Source organism: Castor canadensis, chromosome 2 (assembly GCF_047511655.1).
Source record: "Castor canadensis chromosome 2, mCasCan1.hap1v2, whole genome shotgun sequence".
NCBI classification, from domain to species: Eukaryota; Metazoa; Chordata; class Mammalia; order Rodentia; family Castoridae; genus Castor; species Castor canadensis.
Window position 1 is genome coordinate 93,562,992 of NC_133387.1, and position 25,349 is coordinate 93,588,340.

Sequence of the window (25,349 nt, forward strand, 5' to 3'; positions counted from 1 at the left end):
CAAAATGAATTAGGAAGCCACTGCTATCCTAGAGACATTGCTGTAGACACTGGAGGTGAGATGGGTGGGGATGATGGAGAATGTGCTGAAAAAGGATGAAGCTGTCCTCAAGAAGGGCATAGCAGGAAAGCAGGCATCAGTGGGGGGGAGGGGGAGGCTGGGTGCATCTGCCCAGAAGTGTGGTGTCCATCTTACTTCCTGTAGCAGACCTCCCTACTGGCTGAACTGAGTCTCAGCTGTGCCTGAGGAAAACAGTGGATGGGTGTCAGTGAACACGTAATCTGGGGCAAATGTGAAGAAAAGTTGGAAAAGACTGGAAGAAGGAAGAATCATGTCAGATAACTGTTTACAAATAGCCCCAGCCCAGTTTGATATATATCAGATCATATCTTTTCTCTCACTTTCTTCTGCTTTGGGCTGGGCATTCAGAAGGGCCTGGGGTACTTCTCTTACTCTATTTTGTTTTTTTCGTCACTGTGTGCTTGTCTTATTTTCTCCTACTAGATTGCAAACTCTTCAAAGGCAAGGATAGTTTTCTATCATTTGTATCCAATAATAGTGACTAGCACAAGCATTAATGTAAATTAGAATCCATGCCTCTCTGCATATAATGGGCTGTGATTGAAAGCTATGCCACATCCCATGACACAGATCCCCAGCTTCCAACGGTGTTGTCTCCCAACTCTACCCAGAATTAGGAGGTTCAGCTCTGTGTCTGCATTCCTTACAGCCATACCTGGTCTAGAAAGGAGAGCACCCTCAGAGCTCACGAGGATGCAGGTACCCCTCCCACTGGTGCCCTCCTTGATTCCTTGGAGGAAAGAATAACCTCTGGGTTTTCTCATGGAACAATGGAGGGGTGTGTGTGACTGTGCAGGTAACATGTGATAGAGTTTGACGTTCCTATTTCCTTGAGCTCCTGGATTCCTTTCTCCACATCACACCAGGATAGCTATACTGAATGTGGGCCACCTTTGAGTCCATGTTTTAGTCAACCAACCAATAAATTGTGAGAGCCATCTTCAGCTGCATGAGCTAACACATTGAAGTCTGAAATTGCTAGGAAGTGCACCCACAAGCTCAATCTATTGTTAAAATTTACCCTAATAAGAGAATCTGATATTCTTGGAGTAAGACGTCTACACACATTCTTCAGATGTCTGCTGATACATATTTGCAAAGTCTTGTGATACTTACCGTGTCCCTGAGGAATGCATTGAGATTTAATCCTAGTTATAGGGTGACAGTAGGAGATGGTTATAATGGGTCTAGAATTTTAAACACTTTGCTCCATGTGAGGTTATGTTTGAGTTTTCAAGCAAAGGACAGCATATCCAGAGGGCAAGCTGCTTTCATCACAAAGAAGAACTCAGAGTGACTTGGACTTTCAAGATTGTTAATTTTATCTGGGTCTAAGCAGATGTCCCTACTGTCTTTTTCAGGAACTCATTCTTCCTTAGTCAAGCCCTAACTTTCATATGAAAAATTTGAAAGGACTGTGAATAGAGTTATTATCATAATCCAGCAATTCTTAAAATAAAAATCTGAAGTGGGTGTGGTGGTATGTGTTTATATTCCAATACTCCAGAGGCTGAGGTAGGCAGCTTGCTTGAGCTCAGGAGACTGGGCAATACAATGAGACCCCATCTCAACGCACACACACACACACACGCACACACACACACGCACACACACACACGCACACACACACACACATTTTGTGCTTGACTTTCAATAATATTACTTGTATGTGTGCAAGAACTGGAAGATTCTTTTACAGTTGTTAAGGAAGCTTTCTGGTTTTAGGCTGTGACTGGAACTAGGAATCGAAAGACATGAGTTTCTTATTTTCTTTCTACAATTGCTCAAGAGTACTCACTAGAATCTATCCCATGTAACTGGCCACAGTGGTCAAGTGAAATACACAGCCTTTTCCTTCCCTTGTCACATGAATACAATGAGGAGACAGCTTATTGTAACACCACTGTATGCTATGAATTTCTTCCAGCTCATTTCTCACTGGGAAGGAGCTTGGCTGAAGGGCATGACCAATTGTCAAACACACACACACACACACACACACACACACACACATTTTTGCGGTACTGAGGCTTGAACTCAGGGCCTTTAGCTTGAGCCACTCCTCCAGCCCTTTGTGCAATGGGTATTTTTGAGATAGGGTTTTGCAAACTATTTGCCTGGGCTGGCTTCTAACTGTGAACCTCCTGATCTCTGCCTCCTGAGTAGCTAGGATTACAGGTGTGAACCACTGGTGCCTGGCCAAATCACACAATATTTTGAACAGAGAGGATAAGTACAAAAATTATTTTCACAGGGAACTTGAATAAGAAGAGGTGGTTAGAAAGGAACAAAGAGAATTCTAAAAAATATAAGAATAACAGACACAGACATTGACCACCGTCCTTAAGGTTAAGATAAATTGACACTGAAGAGATCTAGGTGTAGTTCCCTGGATGTCAGAACTTCTGTGAGGGTGCAGAGCCACCTAAACAGTGCAAGGGATGTCATTCATGGAGGGTGTTGTAACTCATTGTGCTGTGAAGCCACTCGAGGGGTTCACGGAAAGCTGTACATAGGATTGCTTGCAAATTTGCCTAAAAAATTTCCTGGATAAGATAAGCTGCTCATAAGAGGTGCTAGACACTGGGCACTGGTGGAAGTGGGTGCTACAGAAGTGAGGAATGCTGCTTGAACTCAAAGCTGCGAAGCTACCTGCACTTTACTACCCAAGTAGTGACATTTCCTTCCCCAGTATCCCTCTGGTGCCCTCTACTGGCAGTTTAATTTCATGCCAGTTAGAAAAGGAGTATTTACATGACTGATTATCACAAAACAAGCAAATAAGGGTGTACTTGGACCCTTGAGTTAATAACTTGATAACTGGCTCATTAGTCATTTCCTTTAACTGGAAAAAAAGTTTGAGAACTGGATTTCTCTGAAAGGCATTGCAAAATAGCCATAGACTAGCTTTCTAGATAAATGCCCATGAACACAGTCCTATATACAATTCAAGGTACACACATCCTGCTATCTACCCCTAAAGCCAGATTAAGAATCCTCTTTACTCTCATGCTAGGCCAATGACTGTTCTCCAGTTTTGTTTAAATTCAGTGACATATTCTTAATTTTATTTGAATGTAGGGTAGCAAATGTAATATCCCTAAACTCTACTAAACTATATTTGCTTTTAAGAAAGACATGACATATACAGACCTGAAGTAGCAAGGCGAAATCCCCTTGTACTATCAATACACTCTTAATTTTAAAAAATGAAGGGCAAGAGGGAAAAATAAATCTTTTCCCAAGGCGAGTACCAGTGGGAGGGGGTTGGACACAAGGAAAGGGGGAATGAGGGTATATGGTGGATATATCAAAATAGAAGAATGAAACCTGTTGAAATTGTTCTAAGAAGAGGAGGAGAGGAGAAGAGGGAGAATGATGGAGTGTTTAAATCCAACAAAGATATATTTCAAACACACATGTATATATCACAATGTATACCCTGTACAACTATTATATGCTAAAAAATAAATAAAAAGGAAGATAGCAAATGTTCAGAAATAAGAGCCAATAGTTGTAATTTGGGAGTAGAAAACTGATGAAATATTTTTTGGGAGAAGAGAGGCTGAATGCCCATGGAAGGGCAAGAAGTTATGAAACAATTGTAATATTGGTATTGGAATCTGGACATAGATAGTTGTATATAGAAGGGAATTTATTATGACCTGGTATGCTTTAGAAAGGTGCTTCCAATGTAAGACCAGTGGTCTTCACCTCCTGGTATTCATGCCCTTGTGTGCTCTCCTCCTACATTGATTCAGGGCTAGTCTATGTGAACAACAGAGCACAACATAAGTGACAGTATGTGATTTCCCAGATTAAGTCATAAAAGGCATTGTGCTTCAGCACTGGTCTCCTGCACCTCTCATTCTGGGAGAATCCAGATACCATATTGAAAGGACAATCAAGCAGTCCTGTAAAGGGTCCCACATGGGGAGGAACTGAGATGTCATGCCAGCAATCAGCACCCATTTGCCAGCTTATGTGTGAGCCATCGCAGAGCACATTCTCCAGGCCCAGTTGAGTGTTCAGATACTCAACTGAAATCTTGACTGCACTGTCCATCAGAGAGTCAAACCAGAACCACTAGCTAGGCTGCTCCCAAATTGCTGACTCACAGTGTTTGGAGGTAATTTATTTTGTAGTCAATACATACATTTAGGTCAAAATTCTCAGAAGGTGAAAAATACAAGATATTTGCAACCTCCCCCACCCCTAACACTTCTCTGGTCACCTAAAGAATCATCAGTGAGATTCCATTTAGCAACAAAATTCACCATGCATTGTAAGTCAGTAGGTCAGCAGATTGAATCATCAGAGAAATTACAGACTGGTTTTTTTTTAAATCATATTATTATATTTGTGCTGGGTTACATTGTGATAGTGACAAAAGTGCTTATAATATATCTTAGTTAATTTCACCTCACCATCATTCTCCTTTACCCACCCCATTCTTAGACTAGTTTCAACAAGTCTCATTTTTCCACTTTCATACATGTGTACATAGTATTTCCACCATATTAACCCTCTTTTTTCATTACATTTTTTATTAGGATATATTTGTTGTACAGGGGGAATTCACTGTGACAATTCCAAATAGGCTTATATTGTACATTGGTAGATCACCCCCTTATTTCTCCCCCTTGACCCTCTCCCTTCCCCACTTAAAACTACTGGCAGAGGTTTCTTTGTTCTATTTAGTATGAGTATATGAAATCCATCAACCATATTCCCTCACGTTAATCTCCTTCATTCACCCTCTCCTCTTCTATAAGTACGCCACCACACTGTACCTATTTTATAGTCCTGTCTTTTGTTATGAATATCTAAGTCAATGTTCAAAGGGGTTTTCTCAGTGTAACCCCACTGTGGGTATACTTTACTTTAGTCCATTCAACCCCTTCCATTGCTCTCTCTTTCTTCTCCCCTCCCACCCCCTATTTTTCAACAGCTTTCAATACATAATCCTTATATTCTCTACCTTGACAGATGTTATGTTTTACGATATTGTTGATGCTCTATCCTTTCCCTCCTTCCCTGAGTGCTATAGAGTAGCTCCACTGTTATAAACAGGTTCTACATATGAGTTTGTGTATGATCATGTTTGTTTTAGTGTTTATGCTTATCTTTTGGATCTATCTTTCATGTAAGAGGGAAAACATGTAGCCTTTGTCTTTCTGAGCCTGGCCTATTTAACATGATATCCTCCAATTGCATCCATTTACGTTTAAACCACATGGTGTCATTATTCATTTTGACTGAGTAAAACTCCACTGTGTATATATACCACAGTTTCTTAATCCATTCATCAGTTGTCGGGCATCTGGCTTGTTTCCACAGCTTGGCTATTGTGACTAGTGCTGCAATGAACATTGGTGTACAGATGTCTCTGTTGTATTCTGACTTACATTGCTTTGGATATATGCCCAGGCGTGGTATCACTGGATCATATGGCAGTTCTATTTTTAGCTTTTTGAGGACTCTCTATTACTGCTTTCCATAGTGATTGTACTAATTTGCATTTCCACCAACAGCATATAAGGGTTCCTGTTTTGCTACATCCTTGCCAGCATTTGTTGTTTTTGCCCTTGAATATGGCCATTCTACTGGGGTGAGATGAAATCTTAGTATAGCTTTGATTTGCATCTCTTTTATAGACAGAGAAGTTGAACACTTCTTCATGCATTTATTGGCCATTTGTACCTTTTCTTCTGAAAATTCCCTATTTAATTCATGTGTCCATTTCTTCATTGGGATGTTGATTCTTTGGGAGGGGTGAGTTTTTTGAGTTCCCTGTAGATTTTGGATGCTAGTCCCTTATTGGATGAATAGCTGGCAAAGATTTTCTCCCATTCTGCATATTCACCCTCTTATTTCCTTTTCTTATATCCACCCCCTCCCACTGGTGCCAACCCCCAGACAGGACCAGTTTTACTTTCTGTTGTTTTTGAAGAAAGACATTTTTGTTTAAGATATCTATACAGAGAGTTTCATTATGACATTTCCATAATGTATCCCGAATTGGTTCACCCCCCTCCATTTTCCTTTCTACTTTAGTCCACTTATGATTTCAACAGGTTTAAAAATTGTAATATTCATTCTTATATAGAAAGTACATCAACCATATTCACCATCCTTACTTCCTCCTTTTACCCTACCCCTCCCATTAGTGCCCTCTCTTTAGCGTGGCCTGTTTTTCATTCTTGTCCTTGTTTACATGTCTGTTCATTGTTCAGTGGGATTTTTGCCTTGCAAAAGACCACTCTTAAGTACTACTTAGAAATATAGTTACTGAATAGCAGGGAATCCAAATGCTAACCAGCCACCTATGCATGTTTCTATTAATACAGAAACTTATAGTTATGGAAACATTTCTAGGGAAATCACATGTCTGGACTACTGTATCACCAAAATCTGTAAGAGACATTATGAACTAGTGTGTCCAAAGGTTGAGTCACTATTCTGAGAGATCTGGAAATGATTCTTAAGGATGGTTGAAGGATCTAGGGCTGTTTAGCTTGGGGAGGACACAGATAGCATTTAATAGTTGTCTACTTGAAGGGCTAGCATGTGGAATAAGAGTAAACATATTTTGGGCTGGGAGTGTAGCTCCCTGGGAGAGTGCTTGCTTACCATGCACAAGGCCCTGGGTTTGATCTCCAGTACTGCTAAAAAATATAGTAAATATATTTTGGATTGATCAAGAGGGGACAATATGCTTAATGACAAATGGTAGCAATCAGATTTCAATTCACTTATAACAATGGTAGCTGTTTAACTGTTGGTGGTGTTCCCTCTCCCTGCAAAGGTTTAAGCCAAGGTTGACTCATGGCCTTTCAGGGATGTGGGAAGAGAGATTCTGGCAATGTTTGGAAGACTGATCTAGATGATCTCTAGGATATTGTTTCTGAAAGGCTTTTCTCTTGAATGTGTCTAGGAATATGTTTAAATAAGAAAGTTCAGCATAATGGAAAGAATGTGCATAATAGTGGAATCAGAACTGTATTTGAACTTAATAGCTGTGTGACTTTGAGCAAGACCTTATCATTTCTGAGCTTCAGTGCTCAAGGCTGTCCTGAGAATTCATTAGATGATGCATCACTTAAAACACATATTTGGCATTTAAGGTGCGTGTTTTTTTTATATTTATTTAGGTTTTTGTGGTATTAGGGTTTGAACTCAGGGCCTTGCACTTGCTAGGCAAATGCTCTACCACTTGAACCATGCCCCTACCCCACCCTCTTTATGATGGGTTTGCTCTGTTGCCCAATCTGGTCTTAAACTCCTGGGCTCAAGGACTAATTGAGTGGGTCAAGTGGTAGAGCATTTGCCTAGTAAGAGTGAAGACCGGAGTTCAAACCCCAGTACCATCAAAAAACAAAACAAAAAACCCTCCTGGCCTCAAACTATCTTTCTTTCTCAGCCTTCACAGTACATGGAACTACAGACATACACCACTGCACTAAGTCTTCCTTCTATTTTCTTTCCACGGTTTGTAATTAAACATCTGGGACCAATTATGATTTTAAAGTACAGTGTTGAAATAAACTAATTTTCATAGGCTTCCACTGAGAGTTTTCAGTTTTTAAAAACAATACACTTGATCGAGACTTGATTAGCTGCTTTGTGGCACAGCATCTTAAAGACGTGACAAGGATGGTGAGAGTGGAAATGGAAGGAACCTGAAGCCAGATGGCCAACATTGCCTTTCAAATCTGCAACTGCAAGATCATCACTTGACTAAAGTATTTTGTCCAAGACAGCCATCAGCCAGTGACACAAACAGACAAATGAGCGGCCTCAACTATACCAACCAACATCATAAAAATATTTTAGTTTCCTGGAAGGTGCTCCAAATGTCAGTAAGAAAAACTCAGTAACAAGCACTTGATTTTCTTTGAATATTGAAAAGAAACTGTAATCCTGCAGCATGAATCAATATATGCTTTTTTAGATGGTTTCCCTCCTACCCTGATGATTAAAAGAATCAGAAGTAGACATTCTACAAGTATTAGAATCACTTTTTATTGCTCACACATAATTTTCTTTAATTTTATCTTTTACTTTGTTAAGTAAGAGAGCTACCCCAATGGCAGAAATCACCCTGAGTTAGTAGTTTACATACACTGAATAGTTACTGTTGTTTTAAGTACATTTATTAACAACAAATCTTGTATGATACCTTACCATTGTGCTCTTCAGAATCCTCATTAGATGCTGTTTCTAGTAACAAATGGTAACAGAGATGTGCAATTGATCTTTTAGTTCTGATTCTTACCTGCCACAGGTGCAGTGATTTAAACAGGCATGCAAACACTCATGGCAGCCTCTTACCCACTGCTACTATCTCAACCATGATAATTTTTTCTATCCAAAATTCCAAGTCAAACACTATCAGTAGTTTGAGAACCACCTTTTCATTTATTGTTTGATACACGTATGTATATACTGTTAACAAAATGGGATCTACCTACTGTCTTTATTGTGGCCTGCTTCAACAGCATCCAAAACAATTTTTAGGTACCTACTTAATTCAAGAGGCTATAAAGTTATCTTCAACACTATATACCCATATATTTCAATTTCTTGAATGGTAATTACAATTTTTGTTTAGGTTCATGCTTTGATGGACTCTGCTTGAAATAGTGCTTAACACTGTGAAATACAGTGTCTTAATATTCATTAACAAAATACACTTTATAGTACCATGTGAGATGGCCACATCTCATAAATGATTCCACAAAGGATTCTTGGATGCTTGAGTCAAAAGCATAAGTGACAGAAGATGAAGGGGTTGGGTAGTGGTTGTGGTTGTAGAGACTTCCTGGCCTAAACAGGAATTTGACGTAAAACAAGTCTTAGGGAAGACAGATCAGGCTTGTATGGTGGCAAAGTATCATCAAAAAATAGACTCAATTATCTTTCTCTGCCATCGTTGTGGTTTGAATTTGAAATATCCCCCACAGCTGTGTTAAACATTTGGTCCCCACCTGTTGGATATTTTGGGAGGTCCTGGAAACTTTAGGAGGTGGGGCCTGCCTGGAGGAAGGAGGTCACTGGGGACAGAGACTTGGGAGTATATATCTTGTGACTGACCCCTTCCTGTTTGCCATAAGGTGAACAACAACTCTTCTCTACCACATACTCCTCCTGCCACAATGTTTTGCTCAACTACATGGGGTCAAGCAACCCCACATCCTTTGAAAGCATGAACTAAAATAAATAATTTGTTAAGTTGTTCTGTCAGGTGTTTTGGTCACAGTGAGGCAAAAGTAACTAATACAACCATTCTTTTGTTCTCCTGTTTGTTGCTTCATGAGTATGGTTACTGCATCTCCAGCTGTAGCATGCCTCCAGGAAGGAAGACAGCTATAGGGAAAGGATGAACTCTGGTACACAGAGTTTGTTCATTTAAGAATCTTTGCAGGGAACCCCAGTAGCGATTTTGAATTTCATCTCATATCGAGAACTGTTAAATGGTGCCCCTAGCTGCAAGGGAATCTTACAGACTGTTTTTAGATAGAATAAAATTAAGTCCATTAGGGTGACTGGGTAAACAAAGAGCAGTCTGCTGTGGAAAACCTGTGTCATAGTGAGCTATGGACATTGGGACTTCATTTATGTCAGAAGAGCACTTGAGAGGGTACAGCTAAGATCTCAAGTTGCGCTACCATAAAGACAAAGTGGTGTAGGAAAAAGAGCGTGTAAGGGTAGTGGACTTGACCTTTTGTACCTATGAAGAAGCTATGAAACAAGAAATGACCATTTGACTTCATGTCCCACTGTACTGAACGCACAGCAGGTGCCCAGTAAGCATTCGCCAACTTTGGGGAAGACGAACTGAGGGAACTGAAGGTTGAGAGATTGCCATACTGCAGAACTCAATCTTACTACACACTTGACAGCTGCCTCTGTCCCCTCCAGCGGGGGGGACACAAAGTAGAGGTAGGTTTCGGGATGAACTGAAAGCCGGTACTCCTTACGCGATGTACCCCAGACCTCCCTGGCCCTAGCTGCTGGCCCTGCTTTGCAGGCAGTCGGCATTCGGGGAACTTTGAGCACTAGTTTGAGCATGAGGAAGGACACTCGTGGGACGGAGAAGCATTCGTTCATCTTCAGGGTGTGGTCCGCACAGCGCAGGCTATCGCCAGTACAGGCCAGCTCCAAGAGGCCAAGTGTCCACTCCCGGCCACCTCGTACAGCTGGGAAGCGCGCAGCTGGCCGGGCCGCGCGTAGGGGCGGGCCATGCGTGACGCACTTCCGCCCTGCACCTTCCGGTTTAAAGGGGACCGCGACCCTCCTCACAACAACAACAAAATCAGCGGGCCGGCAGCCCTCGTTCCCGCCCCTGCCACCTGCCGCTGCTCCGGGCCGCGCCTGACCTGGCCTTGCTCGGAGCTGCCCGGCCCGTGGGATTCAGCGGAAAGGTGGACCGCGCCCTTTGGCCAACTTCTCTCCGCGTCGCCTCGCGAGACCCGGGGCGGGCCGTGCTGGCCGCCGAGCCGAGCCGAGCCGAGCGGAGCCGAGCCGAGCCGAGCCGAGCGGAGCCGAGCCGCCCGTGGAGCGGTCGCCGCGGAGTCCGCCGCTCGACACTGCTGGGCGCTGAGTGCGGCGTAGGCTCGCGGCTTGCCCGCAGGTACCTCCCCGGGTCCGCGCGGCCGGGCGGTCGCGTAGGGGCCTTGTTGCGTTTCAGCCCGAGGGTCGCAGCAGGGGCGGGGCGGTGACCCGGGCGTCGCCCTCACCCTGCCCGTCCCATCTTCATCGCTCTCTCTCCCTGCCTCCCTCTGCAGTCCGGAACCTGGCGGAGCCCGGACCTGGCGGGGACAGCCCGGCGCCTAGACCCCGCTGCCACCTCCGTCCACCTTGCTGCCGGCAATGGCCTACGTGTCGCCACATGCACTTGTGACTGATTGGGACACGGAATATTAAGAACTCACTTCCGTCCCCATCCCAGCCGCACGGGCGGTGACCGCCTCGGCTCGTTGGGGGTTTCTGTCTGCTGCTGCTCTTGACTGTCTGTCTGCCTTTGAAGGCATCATGGACCAAAGTGGGATGGAGATTCCTGTGACCCTCATCATTAAAGCACCGAATCAGAAATACAGTGACCAGACTATTAGCTGCTTCTTGAACTGGACCGTGGGGAAACTAAAAACGCATCTATCTAACGTGTACCCTAGCAAACCCGTAAGTGTGTCAAGCCGGGCGCGGGGCGCTGCCCTGCGTGCAGCTTTGGGTGCCCTGGACCTCCCTCCTCGCTGTCATCCCCTCCTATCTTGAGTCAAATAGGTCTCCTTTGGCAGACCAGGAAGCATTTTCAGTTCTGAGGTTGTGGGTGTCCCCTGCGTGCGCCATCTGCCACTAATACCTTCCTGATGAGGTTCAGTTAATTGGTAAAAGTATGCAGAAATACCAGGAGACCTAAGAATTTGCACATATGGAAAAGGGGCCATTTTTCTTGGAATTTAAAGTCATCAACCTAAGAGAATGTGAGATGCATTCTTTTTCTGGTTTTTAAAGATAAAGAAGCACTACAACCCTTATTAGAGCTTTCAATGCTTTCTAGACTAAAATTCAGTTTTTCTTCCAACACTTGACTCAGGAATATGTTCACTGTGAAGAGAAAAAAAATTTTTTTTGTTGTTGGAAATAATTATGGGACCCCTATAAAAATTATACTTTCATGTCTACTGTATGTTTTGAGGAACAAAGAATTATAACTTGTGCATTCCCTTTCTTCCATCACCATCACTTGTTTCTCATTTTTCTTCTGAAGAGGACATAGAAATTTCTTTAATTTAGAAGAGAACAATCTTTCCACCCTCCAATCATTTGGTACTTCTTTTATTCCTGTTGTCGTATCATCTGTTTCACTGAAATCAGAGTGACTATATTTCCCATTCTGAATCATGTCTGGATATTGCAAAGATAAATAAAATGCAGACAGTGGATAGAGCTCCATTTGTTCCTGAAGTCAGGGTGGAAGGAACATAGTTGGTAATTAAAAAGTTTTGGAATAGTTCAGAAGATAATATCAGGTACCGAGTATATTAAAGTGAGGTTTTCACTTTCTCCATCATATAAATTTTTCGTTCGTGAATGATCAGTGTTCAGTTACTGAACCTTTATGATTAAATAATGAAGAGGTGTGGATTTTAGGATGGGAAATATTTGTGGTGTCAGGCCAATTTAACCATGGGTCCTTTGGAAGGCAACTGTCCTTTCTAGGCTTGTTTTATGCATTGAAGTAAGGAAGACACTGGATCTATATGACCATATTTATGAGTTAGGTCTGTTTCAGTGTTGCAGTATTAAGTTTTATTGGGCTTTTAGAATTCTAGAATAAGCACAGGATTAGGATGGTTATTGCAAAAACAGGAAGTTTAAAAAAACTCAGTTGGCATTTAACCACATTTGTAAGTACTTTGTGATACAAATATTTTTTAGTAGGGGTGAGGTACTTAAGTACTTAGAACAAGCTAGATGGAGCTTTCAGTTGTTCAAAGTTTATGTTTGAAAGTTAAGATTTACACTGTGAATAACAGTTTGCTAAAAAATTTCTGCTTTGCATAAATTAGTTGTACACATTTTTGAAGTGGAAAGTAGCTTTTGAAAATAGTTATAATTGAAAGTCCCAGACTCCCATAGTATTGTTCATAACATAGCCCAAATACCATTTGTAAGCACACCAGATCTTTATTTTACACTATTAAACCAAAAAGGGACTTGGTCTGCAATATGTTGGTGCAAGGGTTATTACTGTTCTAAAACTTTGCTTCTGGAAAAAGTATCAAGAGAAGTGACGCCTATTTGCCTTATCTGCCCTGAGAGCATGTTTTGGGGGATGTGTTCTGCCCTATCAGGGCTAGTCCCTAGTGGAGGACTGTCAGTGTCCCTATGTGTTAGTCAGCTGCTTGAGGAGGAGATCAGTTGCAAAACTTCTCTCCTTCCCAACCCACCTGACTTCTGTGGACACAGTGGAGTACTTTTGGAGGCTGTACCAAATAATATGCATCCTCTTAATAAACTTAACTCGGTGGCAAACCTAGCTTTTTTTCTCCTTCAGCAAGTTTTCTCTAAGTGGACTATAATGTCAAGAGAAGTTCATTTCTAGGTTAAGGAGAGTGGAGCAGGAGTACCTGTGTTTATTGCTATAGAATTTCACTGAAAATTTGTATAATTATTAGATTTGACAGATTAATATTCTGACTTATTTATCACTTGAAATTAATTTGAAGTATCACAGTTGAGAAATTGTTTAGTGTTACCCCATAACCATAGTAGTCACCAACAGAGGAATTGGAATCCTAAAAGTTTACTTTGTAAAGTTACTTAGAATTCAGAACATTTTGTAATTAAGCAATATTGTAACAGAAGTTTAGGTTTTTATGACCACCCACAATGATTATTCAGCATTGACTGTGTTTAAATGTTTCAAGTGTTTTTCTTTTCTTTTCTTTTGTTTTTTTGAGACAGGGTATTGCTGTGTTGCCCAGGATGGTTTCAGATTCCTGGGTTCAAGTGATTCTCTGCAGATGTGCACACCACCTCCTGCCTTTTTTTTTTTTTTTTCAATTATTCTTTCAGAGTTACTGTTACACTGATGCTTAGATGCTTTGTTTTACTTAGTTACTTACTTCTGAGTAAAAAGATGACAGATCTTTAATGGCTATGGAAGGGAAGATATTTTCTAGCCAGTTGCTATATTTATGAAAATGTTTGCAAATCATTAAAAACTTCAAATGTGGAGCTGAGCTCTTTGGGAGTTTCGTTAACTTAGAAGGTATTGATAACTGATTTAGGATTTGTTTAGGAACTGGGAAGTGTACCAGTTCATGTTGGTAGTAGATACTGAAAATTGTGAATCTTATTCTAATTTGACATTTGTCATTACTGGGTGATTTTAGATTTTCAGGTTCTGAAATTGGCCTACAGTATGAAATAAATCTGAAATTTTGGTAATTGCACTGGATAGTGAAGATACCTGTCAAAAAGTCCACTTTTGCTAGGGTTTCAGACTCTTATCTGAGTTTAGGCTTAGTTATCAGAGGTATAAATACCAAAATGGCTGCACTGAATGTTATTTAGTAGAATGGACTAACCAAGAGAGACAAAAAATATGAATCTAACTCCAGTTAGACAACATTCTCGTTATCTCTTTCAGCTATCTACAAACAGTAGTAAAGGTGGACCTGACTACCCTGAATTCGATGATGAAGGCAAACCTTTGTTGGGCTTCCATGCTTTGGCTCCTCATTTTCCAGACTTTTGGCCAGAAGTTTCTTGATTGTTCCTCTAGGTTCTGGGCACATTTTGCTCTGTCTTTGCTTTAATATTGTTCAACTAAAGAAGTTACTTTCCATACTTAGATCATCAGATTTCCTGATCAGATAGGCAGGTTTATACTGCCTTTTCAACTTGTTCTTTTACTCTGAGGTTCTGTTAGTATTATAGAAGCAAGAATAGAACCATTTGTATAGGTTCTATTCTAAGAATATAACATTCCATAACCAAATTGTCAACAACCCAGAAGGAAGTCTTACTTTCATTTTCATTGGAAATAGCTTGTATCATATCATTTGGAATTTGCTATTTTTATAGTTCCCTATTACCTTACTTAGGCAAGTAGAAGCCTACTAGCTTAAACACCTTGGAACTGTTGATTTCAAGGGGATATAAATCATATCCATAAATGATTTTTGTTTTATAAGACTATTGTCTTACAAAATTTTAATAAAATTTTAAAAAGGTTTCATGTCATCTAGCAATATATTTCAATTTTTTAAAACCCTTTGTGAACAAAGGGTACTATTGATGGCCGATAAAAGATAGACTAAGTTAAAAGTTTTTAAGGACAGCTGACTAAAATTTCTTTTGTTACTTTAAGTTATTTTTAGTTTTATCCTAATGTCTTTCTTGAAAATAAAAGTACCAAGAAGGTAATGTTTTGTTCAATCATGCACTAGTGGTTTTAAAAATAGGATTTTTTTCCTAGAAATTTTAGTTTTTCTCTTTACATAAACTGGGTTTGGGTGTCTAGAATGCTTTAACTGCTCTGATTTTAAACTACCATTGACTTAGAGATTGCCATACGAGCCAGGCATTCTACTGAGCACTTGATATGCTTTATCACATGTATTCCTTGTAGATACCTTACAAGATTTATTACTAGCTCTGTTTTATAGATGAGGAAACTGAAGCTTGGTGATTGTTTTGCCCAAGGTCATAGAAGTCTAAGTAGAATTGGAATTTGAATCCAGGTTGGTCTGACTTGAAAGCCTAGGTCCTTAACCATTGTTATTTATATTATATATGATGGGTACAAACAGTAAGACGAAGAAAGGCATGAAGGGACTTGGTGGTCTCAGTTATATACCTATAAACTAAAAAAAAAACAAACTGAAGTATAAAAAGAGGTGTATGTTTGAATGGTCTATTGTCTAAAATTTGTATATATGAATGGGTAACATAGCCTTACTATCATATCAACACTTCCTAGCTTAGTATGTGCTCATTTCTGTTTATCCTGATAAATTATAGGGAAGATAGAGGAACATAATATCCTAACACTGTTTTGGTCTGTTTTCATAATCTTCCAGTTCTTGTACTTTGCATTGTCTGTTGTGCGTACATTTGACATGTGAATGGCCTGTGAGTGGAAATTGCAAAGTGGGGTTTCAGAGAATATTGTTCTTAAAGATTTTGTATGCTGGTTGTTCCTGCAAGGAGATAAGGGCTAGAGGCTGTTTGGGTAACCATGCTTCTATTTATAGTGTTTCTAAATTTCCTAGGACTTTGGATTGGGTAAATTTAATTGCAGATGAAAGGGAGATGTCTTCTAGCACAAATTCACAGAATTTATTTTCCACAGATTGATATTTTATGCACCACCTGGTACCCAGTTTTTTAAAGCTATTTGGCACTCATGACTGAACTAAATGTAAGTACTGAAATGTTAATAGTTACTACTTTCAACTTGTATTGTAGCTCTTTGAACTAACTTGACAATTGAAGATTTCTTTTACTGAGCCATTAGCGTGTTAGATACTTAATTTTTTTTGTGGTACTGGGATTTGAACTCAGGGCCTACACCTTGAGCCACTCCACCAGCCCTTTTTTGTGATGGGTTTTTTTGAAATAGGGTCTTGTGAACTATTTGCCAGCGGCTGGCTTCAAACCATGATCCTCCTGATCTCTGCTTCTTGAGTAGCGAGGATTACAGGCATGAGCCACTGGTGCCCAGCAAAAAACTTTAAAATCAGTATTTTAAAATTAGTGTGTGGAATTTGATTATGTGTAAGTGGGAAATAGTAGGAATATGATTTTTTAAGCTATACATAATTATGAGAGACCCCTTTAGTCCTTGACATAAACAATTTAATCTTTTCATACTAACTAGGTGATTTTTTTGAAATACAGAAATATCGTTTTTGTAAACTCAGCTTTCAGACTATTGTGAATATTTTAAGTATATTAGAGATACACAGTATTTTTTATCTGTTTCTGATATCCAGTTAAACATTAAAGTTTTGGCACTTTAGATAATGGTATATATATAAACTTTCTCCAGATTTGGATTTTTTGCTTGAAGGTTATACCAGCAGGTGAGCTTTTCTTGCCTTGTTTTGTTTGCAATGTGTGTTAAGTGAGTAACAGCTTTTTTTGTCAGGTGGCTCAGTAACTGAGTGGCACGGTTCTGTTCCAGGTTACTGGAAGTACCACCAGGATGTTTCCAATTTGTTCTTTCTCTTGTTTGGCTGACTCTGCTCTTACCATATGTGATCAGGCTTTGTTTATGGTAGAACAGGAAAAAACTGATAGGTTTCACTGATTATTGGTTGAAGGATTGGGCACCAAGAAGAATGGTGGTATTGTTAACAGAATAGTCGATTTTATTTATGTTATTCTATGGAGCCAGTGTTTTAGCAGTAGAACCTTTTAATTGACAATAAGAACTAATTAGTACTTTTTGATTTGCTAATCCTGATTCTTTTGAGTTCTTACATTTAAAGGGTATCATGTAATTTTTTTTATAGTCAGAGAAAAATTATCTTTTTTATTTTAGTCTACTAAGATTTGGGAGTTTGTTATAGCAGCTAGTATCACTTATCCTGACTAACAAAGAAATGAATTTTCAGTGAAGGAAAAAGATGGTGTTACTAATAAATCTAGAGAAATAAAATTGTATCAGTTTTGCAAGGTAAATTTTTGATTGAGACCTCAAAATCTGTGCTTTTTCTAACGCAGTAGCTTATAATGCCAAAATAACTAGCTGCAAATTAAGTTGATTATTGACATTTGTTATGTCTAACAACTGTTTTAGTCCACATTTAATTTAAATTTATTGAATTTAAATTGAAGAGGCAAACTTTTTAGTAACAAAAATTTCAAGTCTCATTTCTTACCTAATTTAGGCATATGAGAAACTTATTTTTCTGTTTTCCGTCACAGGAAAATGAAAGAATTCATTTTCCTTTTAAAACTTAAGATTATCTAAAGACATTTGGATATTCAATAAAGAGACACAATATTATTGAGTTATAATTCACATATTATAAAATTTTCCCACTAAAAGTATATAGCTCAGTGGCTTTTAGTATTCTCACAGTTGTACAGTCATCATCACTAATTCCAGAACATTTTCATCACCCTCCCAAGTATATCCTTACCCACTAGCAGCCACTCCCCACTTTTTGTTACTCCAGCTCTTGATAGCCACTGATCTACTTTGTCTCTGTAGACTTGACTGTTCTGGATATCTCAGATAAATAGGAACATAATTATGTGGACTTTTGTGTTTGATGTGTTTCACTTTGTCTAACGTTTACAAGATTCATCTATGTTATATGTATCAGTACTTCGTTTCTTTTTATGGTTGAATAATATTTCATTATATGTGTGTATATACCATATTTATCTATTTTCCAGTTGATAGACCTTTGTGGTGTTTCTTCTTTTTGGCTGTTATCAATAGTGATGCCATCAGCATTCTTGCACAGATTTTTGTGTGGACATTAGTTTTCAGTTCTCTTTGGTATATGCATGTAGTTGGGTATATACAGTATCATAGGGCAGCTGTATGCTTAAATTTTTGAGGAACTTCCAAACTATCTTCAACAGTGACTACACCATTTTTACATTTCTATGACAGTGCATACAAGTTCCAGTTTCTCTGTATCCACGCTTGTCTTTGTTTCATGTATTTTGGAGAGGTTGCCATGCAGTTTGTTATATTTTTGTGTTCTGTTTTTCTGGAAATTGACGTTCCTTTGCTATAGAAAGTGAAAACAGATTATTCGAAGTTTACTACTAATTTAGGGAAAGAAATGCTAAGTACGAACATGATTGCTCCTTCATAATAGTCTACTAGTATCAGTCTCATTTGTAGTAATGAACCAGATGAATTTAGCACCAGCAAGTGTTTCAAGGTTATTTTGTGACTATAATTCATTTCTGTTAATGATCGTATGTAAAATAATGGTATCGTGGAATTTTAGATGAGGTACAGCTTCTAAATCTGTGTATACAGTTCTAGACTTAGAATTCTTCATTTAGGAAATTAAGCATCTACTTTTGTCAGGCGCAGTGTTGGGCTCTGGGAACACAGTAATGAACGAGGAACATGGATAGACCATTTTTGTGGCATTCTACTTAGGGACACAAACATGTGAACATAATTAGAGATTGCGGTTTGGGTTAGGAAGTAAATAAACAATGTGTAAAAGGGAACATTGTATTAACTTTGTAAGTCAGGGAATATCTGGCTGAGGAGGTCATTTTAAAGCTAAGATCTACAAGATGATTACGAGCTAGCAATGCAAGAGCTGGAAGAGAATATTGTAGGTGGGAAAGAACTTGGGGATCTAAGTGAATGCCAGTTTGACTAGAGAGTGAGGAAGAAAGAATGTTACCAGAGGAGGTTGGAGATAGACAGAAGCCAGGTCTCGCCATGGTGAAGGCAGTAGAATTAAATTCAGTGTAGAGAATTAAATCCATCAGAGAGTGATAGGACTGATTTGCATTTAAAAAAAAATCACTCCAGCTACTGATTTTAGAATGGAAGCTATTACAAAAGCACAGACAAGAAATGATGGTTTAGATTAGGGTAATGTCAGTGCAGGTGAAAAAAAAAGTAGATTGATCTGTGGGTCTTACAGAGATAATCTATAGGATTTGCACCAGTTAGACATAGGAGGAAAATTGAGAGAGAGAGAGAGAAGTGGGGATTATGCCTAGAGTTTTCACTTAAGTAACTGTTGGCAGGTTGTTTTAGGGTAGGGAAGAAATAGGAAAATTATTAGGTTTTGGGACTAGAGATCCACTGCAGATGCTTAGACTTTGACTTGCCTATTAAAACATCTGGAATAATCACTGCTTGTTACCTTCAAAAAAAAAAAGACATTTGAAGGTGTCACATGTTATAGCAGTTAGATATATAGTTCCAGTTCTGAGAGGAAGAGAGTTGGATAGAGGCACATTTGTAATTCATATCAAGAAATCTAGCTTTTAGAGTTGAAAGGAAAGTTTAGCAGAGGACTCCGAAGGGGCAGAGACCGGTGATGTGAATGAAATGTGCACATGCCTCGGAATGTTTTTCCTATACCTTGATTCCTCCACCAAGGTGCAAAAGGGGAAGATCGTGGTGCCTTTCTTCTTGCAAATGCCAGAACTTTATGCTGTGTGCTTTTGGGTCTGTTTCTCATCCTGCTGAGGGACTTGCTTAGCCATTCCCTAACCTTTCTATATAGTTGATATAGTCCTTTAGAAGGATTTGGGGACAAGGGATTACTGGTTTTTCTCTGGGCTACTAGTAATATTAATTTAGTTAGTTATAGTTTGGGTTAAATAGGATAGTGCTAGTTTAAATCTAATATTTATGTTTTCAAACTAGGACCCATAGTTGTAGATATAGGAGGTCTCAAAATCTTTAATTTTGCATTTTTATCTTGATATAAAATGATTATTGATAATCTGGTTGGTCACTTTATAGCTATGATGAGATTTTAGTACCTGTGTTTTTAACTAAATAATCTTCCTAAGTATGTTTGTCTTGTATTGTAGATTTTTAAAGTTTAGGCTTCTGAAGTTTGTAAAGTCTCTGACTTATAGTAAGCTATCATTTCTGGGAAAAATTTGTCTTAGACCTACCTACAATGAATTATTAGAGTTAACTTTTAAAATTGGATTGCTAGTATACCTATGTAATTTATTATAATTATTAATGCATTAGCCTACTAGTAGATTTTACTGTGACCTTTCCATCCATGCATTCCTGTATTGATACATATGTATATGTGTCTATATATATATATGTGTCTCTCTCTCTATATATATATATTTATTTATTTTAGTCAGTGGTCCCAAGTACTGAATTTTCTAGCAAATTTTGATTATTTGGAAGTGATAGTTCTGATAAAGTGACTAGTTCCATTACTATTATAACTTGGTAAGAAAATGGAGATTATCCATATAAAAAACAGATAGTGTATAGATCCATTTACATTTAGAAGTAGTTGGTAGGGCTGCAGACATGGCTCAAATGGTAGAGTACTTGCCGAGTAAGCGCAAGACCCTTTGTTCAAACCCCAAAAACCAAAAACCAAACTACCCCCCCCCCCAAAATTCTAAGAAGTAGTTGGCATTCTTTAACTAAAAATCTGAAGTTAAATAACTTCTGTTTTGGTTATGGTCTTTGTGCCAACATCAAAATGTTTTTCTGTGTATATAGAGAAAGTAAAATTAATTAGAAGATTTTTTTGTTATTTATAAAAAAAAATTAGGGCTCTTTTTTTAGTCATTAAAAGGTGATAGCCAATATAGTTTTAAACCACATCTGTTTTTGTAGTGTCCTCTTCATGTTCTTAGGCCTTATGAACATTCACAGTCTGCTGTTAGATATACAACTTTTCAACACTTTCACACGATTACCTTAGATCCTCATGAAATTAGTGCCCATTGTTTGTTGACTGCTCATTGGCATTGTGCTCTGTTTTGAGGGGTTGATGTACATTTCTATTGTTAAGGAAATTCAACCCTGTGAGACAGATGCTCTTATAATTGTACTTGTTTTATAGATGAGAAATGTGAGGCCCATGTGGTGGTTGTGGGATTTTGTATGAGTTTCTTAACATCTTGCCACCTATATCCGCCCTATTCTGTAAGTCCAACTCCTGCACAAATGACCCTGTCTCTTATTAGTGACTCAAGGATGTTGCTCTATTTTCTGTCCTGAACAACCAGTTGTTGTTTTTTTTTTAATGACTGGATTATTCCTACTGGCATACAAACATGCTGTTTCCCTCTTCTTAAAAAAAACAAAACCAAAAAACCACAAAAGAAAAAAGCAGAATACCAGACCCTCTCTTGATTCTATTTTTTTGTTGCTGTTATCCCATTTCTTTCCTTTCCTTTAGTGTAAAACTCATTTTAAGTTGTACATATTTTTACTGTATTTTCTTTTGGTGCTAGGACTTGAACCCAGGGCCTTGGTCATGCTTAGGCAAGTGCTGTACCACTGAGCTATATCCCCAGCCCTATGTTTATCATTTTAAACTATGTTCCTGTCCTTTCTCTTGAGTTCATTCCAGTTAGGTTTTTACCTTGCCACTCCACCAAAATTGCTTTCATCAGCATCACTAGTGGTTTTCCTGTTGCAGGATGCTTTGGGGGAATACGGAGGTAAATAGAATAATATGGAGGAAGGACACTGTCTAATAGTGAAAGTCTGGACATTCAAATATCGTAAATAAATTGTAGTAATTTCATATAATAGATTATTATGTACTTGTCAAAAAGAATAGGGAAGATATCTCTATATCAGTAAGGTCTAATCTCCAGGACAAGGTGAAAAAAGAAAGGAATTATAGTGAACTACCTTGGATGTAAAAAAGAAGGGAATTAGAAGTGGGCATATACAGATTTGTTCCATTACTAAAACATGATGTTAGAGTACACCAAAATTATAGGGGGAAGGGACAGAGACAGAAACTAAACTCCTTTGTACCTTGTTCTAAAATTTTTACTTTATTGTAGTGCATCTGTATGTAAATTTAAAAAAGCCCCAACAATTGAATAAACAATGCTAAATGGAGACACAAGAATTTATCAATATCAGAATGGTGACATAGTAAGAAGAATTATTTAAAGTTACTTTGAAATATACTATTTTTTAAATTTTACTTTTGAGTTAGTATACATTAATAATATGGGGGAATTTCATTGTGATAATTCCATATATGTGTACAGTATGAACAAGTTCACCCCCTCCACTATTTTTCTATTTGCCTACCCCCTTTCAAATGGTATTTGGTGGGTTTCATTATGCTGTCTTTATTTGTATACATGAAGCATACTTTGTCCTCTTCACCCCTCAGTAGCCTTTGCTGAAACATAGTATTTTAACTATATATCTCTAGTGGCATATATCATAAGGACTGAAAAAAAGGTATAAGAAATCCTGTATTTTACCTAAGATTACTAGTAACAGCCTGTAATATATAATAGGATAAAACAAATAAGAATTTTTTAGTGGCATATGTTTTTAATGACATTAACAAGCAAGATTTTCAGGGTGAGAGAAGATACAAATAAGTAAAAACTGTTTAAGTGGAAAATACCAGTCTAAACTCAGGATTTAATTTTCTCTTTCTAAAAAAATACTTATTTTCTGAATTTGATCACTGCAGCATCCTAGAAGTAAACACAAGTTAAAACAAGCCCTCCTAATCCCCAGATTTTGGTTTTCAGATACCATTTCCCATTAAAAGGAATCAAGGCTCTTGCATCCCAAAGCAAGGAAGCTATGACAGCAAACCTAGGTCATGTCAAAATGACCTGAAGAGACTCCTCCTGGCCAAAGCTAGTATAATGTGAGGATTTTAAAAAAAGATGTCAGTACATCAAAAAACATAAAATTCTGCAAGCTCACAGTGCTACTCAAGAAAACAAAAGCTCATGGGTCATTTTCGAACATTGGGTAATTACCCTGAAAATCGATAAAGGGAAAGAATTGCTGCTTTTCTTATATAGAGTGAGTAACCAAATGATTGATGAGGTAAATTGCTTTTAGAAGACTTTTACCCAATGCAGAAGGAATTACAGAATTTGAAAATAATAGTTTTCTACCCCTAATGAAGTAATGGATCTGGGCAATTGAGTGTAATTAGTATGGTAGATGGGAACTTTTGTAAGGTACAGGTCAGGCTTACAACATTAGAATCCACTCATCAGTCTCAACATCACTAAAATTAGATCATCCATTCCAAGCATGCTGATAAGGATGTGATGCAGAAAGTGCATAGCACTGTTGCAAAGCACTCTTGTCAAAGGAAGTGGTGTCTGAATTTACTCAAACCCTCCTCATCTAACTACTATAGTAAAAAGTACTAGGGGATGCATCCCCCACATAGACTAGGAAATGCTAAAAGACAACAGGATTTCTTCCACAAGTAACATGGGAAAAAATGAAAAGAAAGTGGAAACTGTTAAAAGATATGAAACAATGAAATCTTGTGTATGGAACTTGTTTGAATTCTAATTCAGACAAACCGTCTCTAGAAAACATTTTTCAGATAGGAAAAGTTGAGCTACATAGTTGAATGTGGTAACATTGTGATCATTAAAAAATGATAAATACTAAATCTTTACATGTAAAAAGAGATGATGTGTAGTATTTGCTTTAAAATATTGTCTTCCAGGGCTAGGGACATAGCTCGGTGGTAGAATGCTTGCCTGGCATGCATAGGGCCCTGGTTGGATCCCCACCACCATAAAACAAACAAACCAAAATACCCTCCTTGAGGGGAATGGGGAACAGCTGAAGTGAGTTGCAGAATGTTGGCAGCTGTCAAATTTGGTTGCTTGGAAATTCTTGTGTATACTTAGAGAATTATTGTAGTAAAATAAAAAACATGAAAAAGACTGTTGCAGAGCAGTGATATAACAAAAATATATATTTTTTTCTGTTTTGCTTTAGCTTCTTTTTTAACCTTTTTTTGTTAATCTACAGTAATAGAGAATTTCATTGTGGTAATTCCATACATATGTACAGTATGCTTTGAACCAGTTCACCCCCTCAGTTATATTCCCTTAAGTCCCCTCTCTCTTCCCCCTTTTTTCAAACAATATTTACTGGGTTTCACAACACTATCCATATATGTGTACACACAAATACATACATAACATACTTTGATCTGCATAGCACCCCAGTATCTGCTCCTTGCTCCACCTCCCCCTTGCTGAAAGTCCCCCCATTTATATTCATGTTCCATTATTATTTTTTCTCCTCCTCCTTCCCCTTCTTTTCTCCTCCTCCTCCTCCCTTCTTCCTTCTTTCTCTTCTTCCTCCTCCTCCCTTCTCCTTCTCCTCCTTCCTTCTCCTCCTCCTTTTCTTCTTCTCATTATTATTACTATTCTAGGTCTAAGAGTCCATGTGTGAATGAAAGCATGTGATATGTGTCTTTTGAGGTTATCTTATCTTGCTCCACATGATGATTTCCAGTGCTATCCATTTTCCTGCTAATGACAAAATTTCATTCTTCTTTGTAGCTGAATAATATGCCATTGTTTATATATACCACATTAAAAAAAAAACTCCTTTCATCAGTTGTTGGACACCTAGGCTGATTCCACTACTTGGCTGTTGTGACTAGTACTGTGATAAACACGGATGTGCAGGTATCTCTCTTGTATGTTGATTGACACTCCTTCAGATATATTCCCAAGCGTAGTATGGCAGGGTCACAAGATAGATCTAGTTTTAGCTTTTCAGTGAACCTCTGTACTGTCTTCTGTAGTGGCTGCACTAGTTTACATTCTCATCAACAGTGTCTGAAGGTTCCTTTTCCCCAAATCCTTGCCAGCATTTGTTGTTTGTTTTCCTAATGATTGCCATTCTACTGGGGTGAGATGGAATCTCGGTGTAGTTTTGATTTGCATTTTCTTACGGATAAAGATGTTGAACGTTTATTTATGTGTTGCCATTTGTATATGTGAGAATTGTTTGTTCAGTTCAGTTTTTTTGATTCCCCCTCATCACCCCTTCCCTTTGTTAAAATAATTTCAGCTGGTTTCATTGTTCTTTTTTCATACATGCATACAAAGTACACAGATCATATTTGTCTCCTCCTTTACCCTCTCTATTTGGCCTATCTCTCCCACTGGTATCCCCTCCATGGGACCTGTTTTACCTTCTGAGATAAATTTCTTGTAGACAACAAATGGGATCTTGCTTTTTAATTCAACCTGCCATTCTATAACTTTTTATTAGAGAA

At 38.5% G+C, this 25,349-nt stretch overlaps 1 protein-coding gene across 3 annotated transcripts in view; it reads left to right on the forward strand.

Moving 5' to 3' along the window:
- Nucleotides 1–10,372: 10,372 nt before the first annotated feature.
- The window catches only part of Herpud2 (HERPUD family member 2), a 44,706-nt gene continuing 29,729 nt past the window's right edge, over nt 10,373–25,349 (forward strand). The window contains exons 1-2 of one of the 3 annotated variants that reach the window (XM_020186128.2): nt 10,373–10,717; nt 10,872–11,265. In XM_020186128.2, the coding sequence (XP_020041717.1) occupies nt 11,119–11,265 (147 nt within the window). In that variant the 5' untranslated portion in view covers nt 10,373–10,717; nt 10,872–11,118. The other 2 variants (XM_020186129.2, XM_020186127.2) reach the window with 2 other exon arrangements.